We start from the raw sequence: 7,090 nt of genomic DNA, 5'->3' as shown, positions 1-7,090 counted from the left end.
GAAGGCTGTTGCCAATAACTGAATTCTTTCTGCAGAGGCAGCAGTGGGAATGGTTCACCTCGATACTTGCACCACAGGTTTAAGAACACTGTCCTTGGAAAAGCAGTTGGATTAAGTGATAGCTGAGCCAAAGGAGCAGCAGCTCCTGTCAAGTATCTGTAGCCAGGCACCAAGCATCACCTCCAGCAAAGCCTTATTATCCTGCAGCACAATATCTCCTTTTCAGGAAACAGAACTTCCTTCCGGTTTTCCATAGTCCTGTCAGGAACTTCCAGCTCTTTTTCTCCTTTTAACTCTTCAAGATGAGAGACACTGACAGCAGAGGTGCAGGGAGGAAACAGAAGGCCACAGCAGAAGGGAAGAATGGCAGCGAACACAGTTGGCAGATGATCAGTTGCCATCTCTTTCCTTTTGAAGGCTGTTTCACTTCTCATGGGCTGAGGCACGACATGAAATGATCCTGTGCTTCTGACTGTGCTGGCTCTTTATTAAAGGAATGAGTTGAAGGGCTGCTTTAGTAGCCCTATGGACCAGACCAGCTTGCTGATGCCTGCTCCAAATTTATCCCCTCCTGCGTGTGTCTCTCCCACCATATTCCAAGCACATCAAAGGGGAATATAGCTATCTGCCAGGATTTTGTCACTGTAGAGACTCAAATGCAGTGCAAGCAGCTGTTAAAGCACCTTATGGAAGAGCATCACCTAGAGCAAACCCACTCCTGTCACCCAGGGGCTGATCCCAGGCAGATGAGGGCACATCTATCAGATGAGCTGCAGGACAAAGGAAAACCAGCAATGGATATTTGAGCCTGGATCTTTAGTTTTAATGAAGGACAAGCCACAGACAGAACATTTACTGTTTCAGGGACCTTTTAGAGGGTGGTATTTGTAAACACTGGATGCAATAGTCTGCATGATGCTTCAGGAAGCTGTACAGAGGCATGTGTCACCCTCATTGTGGTTTAGGTTGTTTTTGCTAGGAGATAATCAGCTAATCCTGTGTGATCTGTGTCCCAAAATGAAGTGGGAATGCAGAATAGTGCCTTAGCCATCCACTTCAGCTGTCAGCTTCAGAGAATCTACAGAAAAGAACCTTTTTCTTCTTACTGCTTCAAAGCATCCGAAGGTATAACAGTAATCATTAAAGCTTCAGAATAGACATCCTTTACGGAAGGACAGAAGTCTCTAGTTTAAAAGGAAAGCAGCTCAAACCAATTACTTGCTGCACTTTCGTTTCCCTTTTGAAGCCAGGCAGTTCATTATAGTGATATAATGGGCATTCCTGCTCTCCTGAATGGCATCAGAACAATTCAGTCAGCACTGTCACCCTGCAAAATCCTACAGGAAGGGAAAAGTATTAAAATGCAAACTCTACATTCTTTCACCCACTCAGGTTCTGGGATGGAACAATCATGTTCATTCCTCTTTGGTACACAGGAAAAGCAATCCTCAGAAAGAAAACAAGTTACATTTTACCTTACAGTGATATGTAGTGTGGTCCAAGAGACATCACTGGTGCAGCCAGTGCTTCGAGACAGAACAGAAACTCCCTCAGTGGAGATTTTGCATGATCTTTATTTATACATAACATTTAAAGAGGTTATATTTGGGAGCCAGGGGAACAACAGCCAGTGGGAATACACAGCTTGCAGTGACCAGTAGCACAAAGACTCTACCGAGTGAACACTACAGAGACCCACAGTGATTTGAAAGGGGAGAATCATGCATCAAGCTGCCAAATCTTTTCCCTACCTGCCAGACCGTCTCACTGTGCTTTCCACTCAGTTGCAATTTATGGCATGTCGTATGACAGGGGATCTGTGGTGTTTCTTCAAGAGATCACTGAAAGCAAGAGGGAGATCCAGCTGACTCAGCCAAGCATCAGGTCAGGCCCTGTGGGAGCTGTGCAGAGTCACAGGAGGGAACAGAAGTTGGGCTCCCCTGCTCAGCAGGTCCTCAGCAGGTCCCCCCAGCTTTACTGGGGCACCAGTTCATCCACAGTATTCAGAATCCTTTCCAGCTCTCCACTCTTAAACTGCAGCACTAACCCTAAATCTAGGTATCCATGACCCTCAGAAAACAACATTATACACTGTCCTTCACAGGCATAAGCTCTTAGTGCAGATGTGGGAGAACGTGTAGTGCTCAGCAGCCACCATGAGTCTTCAGCTCCTCCTGCCAGGAATCCTACAACTGACTTGAACCCTCAGCCAGACTTAGCCCCAGACAAAACAACCTGACCACAGCCTAAAGGACAAGGAGCTATTTGCTGGTGAACAGCCATCAGCCATCACCAGACAAGCATGTTTCAGCAGCTGGCAGGGAAGAGACCCAAAGATCAGTATTTATTTCCACAGCAAACCCAGTGACCTGAGTCAGGAACAGCAAAAGGAGCATAAACACTGCTACAGGCTATGGGAAAGAGGGATTGCTAAGCAGGGGAAGAATATCTGATGTGGAGGAAAGTGGCGGGTCCCAAAAATCACAGAGGCAATGCCCTACAGACACCTTTGCCAGAGGCTGGAAACATTGGCAGCCCAACACTTGGGAAAACCACAGTTGCTTCCTCTTGGCTGGATGCTTCCCCAAAGGCTGCCTTTCCCAAAGAGACCTCTCCAAGGCACGCAGCAAAGTCAGCAGCTGCTCCCACCACTGTTTAATCCTATGCACGTGGACTCTACATCCCATGTGAGGCAGAACATGCTGTCAAGACTGGAACCAGTGCTGTGCTCTGAAGGCAGCAGGCACTGGGAGCAGTCCCTGTTCTTTTCAGGGCTGAACATTGTTTTTACCATCAAGAACTTGTGTTTTCCATGTTTCCCTCATGGTGGGCAGAGCCCTACCCACTTACAGACAAAGCTGTAGGAGATGGCTCATGGGAAGCTCTCCCTTCCTCTCACATCTAGGTACTACACAGCCCTCATCTGCAGAGACCTCAGGGTGGTGGTTGTGGGAGGTGATGGCGGGGAGGGACAGGGCAAGGAGAAGAGTGTGTTGGCTATGGCAGAACCTCTGGTGCTGCAAACTCATACCCAGGCCTTGACTTGAGTGTTCCAGCCCCTGGCACAGCTGCACAGGCCTCCCTCCTCGTACCAGCACTTCACCCCCTTGTACACAGCCCGGCTGTACGGCTGGAAGCACAGGAAGAGACGGAGGCGCCTTGCCAGGCTGCAGTAGATAGCCATGGCCACCACAATGAGAGGGGACATGATGACAAAGCCAAGGATGATGAGGGCAGAAGAGCTGTTGTCATCCAAGAAGCTTTTGCAGTAGTGGGCAGCTGAATGCAGAACCTGTGGGAAGAGACAGAGCTTATCACACACCTGGTGGTGGATAGGAGAGGTGACCAGAGCACCACTGAGCTGCTTGAGCTTTCACACACGTCTTCCCTCTCTCTGAGCTGAGCTCTTCAGGCTGCACTATGTGACTGATGACACATTTTAATCAAGCTTTCAATTACCAGCATCACTGTGAGACAAGAGCATTGCACACTGATCCTAAAGCAGGAAACACTCATCTTTATTAAGTCATCAGAACAGCACAGCTTAGCTATTTGATAGGCAGAAACCAAATAAAGAAGCCTCCTGCTGCTACATCGATGTGGGTGGCACAAGACACTGCAAATGATAACCAAATCAATAAGATAGAGCAAGATGGTACATCCTGCAGACAGAGGTTGGTCACCCCATAATTACCTGCTGGCTGGAGGCTCTCCAGAGTCCTGCCCTGGCACAGACCCCTCCGTGTTGTGCCTCCTGTGCACACACTGTACTCATTCCTGCCTCTTAGCATCTCTTTGTACTGCAAAAGCAGGAAAGCCCACTCACCCCACGGTGCTGCAAAGCACCCAGCACACTAAATGGTCCTCACTGAGTGGTATTTAAAGCCCTCCCTTCATCCTGGCAGCAGATCTGAGTGGAGCCACTCGGTGGTTCTGCATTAACGAATGCCCCAGGCAGCCTCCATGTCCCCAGGCTTTCCTTCTCCAGATTCTTTCAGCAATACAGCAAACAAGCCATCGTGCTAAAAAAATCCATCTAATGGATGTGCAGTGCAGAAAGCAGCCTCTGGTTACCAGGAAGGCATTGAAAAGCAGTAGCCCAAAGATAAAGGACTGCTTTTGTGAAGCCACATGCCTATTGAAGCAAAGGGTCTGTTAAGACTCCTTACAGCAACAGGGCTGCTTTCACCTCTGATGTACTTGGCTGCACTCAAACCCCTTTTGCATCCTCTCAAAGCCTTTGCCCAGAGAGCACTTTGTGTTCAAGGAGAAGCTGAGGTTTCCCAAGGTGAGGCTCAAGCAGCAGGAGGCTGGAAGGGTGGTTCTGGAGGCAGGCCTCATACTTGTTCCCATTTTAGGTCCAATTTGAAGTCCGTATTTATGACTTTCAAGGAGCAGTTTCAGATCATAGGAAAAATTGATTTAAGGGCTTTACAGGCAATCTCCTATTAAACCTACCCTAAAAAGCCTCTGATCTGTCAGAATCTGCATCCACACTATACTTGTGGAGGCAGAGCAGGCATGTTAACAAAGCAATTAGACTGCACATTCTCCCAAGGAGAATGTATTAGGTTATTTCTTGTTATTTCTTCCTCTTCACTAAACCAAAAGTCATCCTGCACACTTGCCCTTTTGTAAGGGAAAATCCTACCATCTATGGACTGTAAAAGGAGCGTTGCAACCCACAGTGAAGAAGGGTTGTGTGACTATTCAGGTAGATCAGGACCCCTCTGACACACTTTTGCTCTCTGTAGGCCCTCCAGAGCCTCCCTCTTTACCCTGTGAGCATCAAACACACTTGCATCCCATAGTATAATGTTTCCAGAAGGTGTCAGAGCCACAGTGGGAATTGCCTGGCTCAGAAGTACATGATTTCTCTTTGAATTATGCTTCACTCCAAGTAGCAGCAGCACTGCCCTGTTCTACAGAACAATTACCATGACAGATGTCTCCCTGTTCATTAGTCTGCAGGATCAGGAAAAGCTTTTCAGTAACAGCAGTTATGAACTGCCATCATTTCAGGGCAATAAAAAGCCAAGCCAAACTTCTCAGACCAGCAAATACATCAGTACTGAGAAAACAAGAACAGGCCCTTTGTCAGGACCTTTGAGGCTGGGAGCTTGGTGTTAGATAGGGTGCATAGGTTGCATTAAAAGGAAGGGGAAAGCTTTCTCCTCTCAGTATTTCCCAGGTAAATACATCAGTGAGGATATTTAAACTTCCATTAGTTCAGACCCTGTGGGGAGATGAAAAGCATCTGTGTTTTGGGTCCATTCTCCCTGCTGGGAGAAGGTACTACAGTGTGTCGGGGTTTTCCTCAAAGTGGGAATTAAAAGAGCTCTTCTAACTTAGGATAAGCAGCAGGAGGAGTCATATGGAGCTGGTCTGACAGTTCCTGCCTGTGAGGAAATCAGAACTGCTTTTTCACATCCACACTTGGTCAAGTAATTCCAAACACACTTATAGAAACAGACCAAGAAGAAATGTATAAGTAATGAAACATGAAATGCAGAGGACAGCAAAAAACCTGGAACAAACATTACTGACAAAGCAGGCTCATTTGCTGGGGTGAGAAACTGCACAGCACATTTGGGAACACATCTGAATGGGAGATTGGCATAAGAAGGGGATTACATGTTCTGTTAGACTTTACTGGTTCTATAACGAGTCATTAGCAGATCAAATATGACACTCGAGAGGGCTTACTTACAGGAAAGTAACAAACCCTCTGAGAGCCCACGTAGGGCTTATGTGAATTATGGAGGAGTTCAGGTTGGCAGTAATAAAGGTCCCAGAAAAGAGAGAAGTATTGTGACATTAAATGAAAACAGCAGCTCTGTCACACCAGGGAGTGTATTTACCTGACACAGCTGCTTGGTGTTTCCATGGGAATACAACTTTATTGTCCATTCAAGCTTCTATTTCCCCCAATACTGGCAGAAGGGAAGGGTAAAAATCCTTCCTGCCAGCACTCAGGTGTGCCCACGAGGCTGGCATCTCGTGCAATCTGGTTGTGAAGTGGTGTAGCTTTCTCTCTGATCACTCTACACTTGAACAAGCGTACCAAGTGCAGTGTGCAGGGGATCAGGACCAAGGGGTCCCATGCTCCCCGAGGAGCTGAGCAGTCACAGGCAGCTTCTGTCCCTGTTCTCCTCCCCTCTCCCATGAGAGCCTTTCTGTGCTATCCCACTGACACTGAATGCATGGGTGCCAACCAACACTTTAAGACAGTTAGTCCAGAAACCATAAAGCCTGTACTTCCCTAGACAAATGCACATGGCAGTCTTGCCTGTAGCTGTGTCACAGGCACCAAGCAGGAGAGACCACTCCTTTGCACCACCAAGAACCTGCAGGTCAGCATGAACCACCATAAACCTGTTCTTGTGAGCCCACCCATAAACCCTTATGGATGGCCCTGCCTTGGAGGTGGCTGGTAACATCCAAATGGAGCAAGGCTTACTTACTTGAGAGTGGCATTGGAAGCCAAAGTAAACCACCACAATGGTAGGGAGCAGCACGATGGTGAAAATCACAAACATCAGGAGCAGATTCATGAGAAAGACCAAGAGGTTCATGGTGGCAACCAGCAGGGTCCAGGCCAAGCAGCACCAGGCGCTCCGTCGCTCCCTAGGAAGGAGCTGGTCATCCATGTCATATGGTGGGAGGCTCGGAAGCATCCGAGACTTGTCCGAGAGCTTTCCTGCTCCAAAGTCCTCAGTGTCCTGGCCAGACATTCTTCAAGAAGATCACTGATCAACCCACTCTCTTATCCAAAAGGGTTTCTTTGCTTTTGGCCCCAGACCTGGCAAGGAATTTGCAGAGGCTTTTCTTTCCTCTTCCACAAAGGGACAAGAACACTCAACCAGAGCTCATAATGGAGCAAGGAGGAAAAGGCCTCTTTTGGCCACCCGCTTTCCTAGCACCCAGCACAGGTTGTTTCCTTTCAGAATGTTCTCCAGCAGTGTCCCAACCTCAGTTTCAGAGCAGATGTGGCAGCTGGAAGTTTGGTGATAGCTATTATTTTGCTTTCGAATCCATAGTACTACTGAGTTTGTTCTTCTTCCTAGGATTATGATCCCAAGAGGTCCCA

The 7,090-nt window shown here is 47.8% G+C and overlaps 1 protein-coding gene across 1 annotated transcript; it reads right to left on the bottom strand.

Annotated features, from left to right (window-relative positions):
• Window positions 1-1,619: 1,619 nt before the first annotated feature.
• On the bottom strand, window positions 1,620-6,734 carry TMEM88B (transmembrane protein 88B). The gene is made up of 2 exons (XM_030507752.1): window positions 6,465-6,734; window positions 1,620-3,292 (listed from the first exon to the last, which is right to left on the bottom strand). The coding sequence occupies exons 1-2, from the start codon at window positions 6,732-6,734 to the stop codon at window positions 3,026-3,028; spliced, it is 537 nt and encodes a 178-aa protein (XP_030363612.1). The 3' UTR covers window positions 1,620-3,025.
• Between the last annotated feature and the right edge of the window lie 356 nt (window positions 6,735-7,090).

Source organism: Strigops habroptila, chromosome 16 (genome assembly GCF_004027225.2).
Source record: "Strigops habroptila isolate Jane chromosome 16, bStrHab1.2.pri, whole genome shotgun sequence".
Classification (NCBI taxonomy): domain Eukaryota; kingdom Metazoa; phylum Chordata; class Aves; order Psittaciformes; family Psittacidae; genus Strigops; species Strigops habroptila.
Note: the sequence above shows the minus strand (reverse complement) of the source record. Positions and strands in the feature narration are given on the sequence as shown.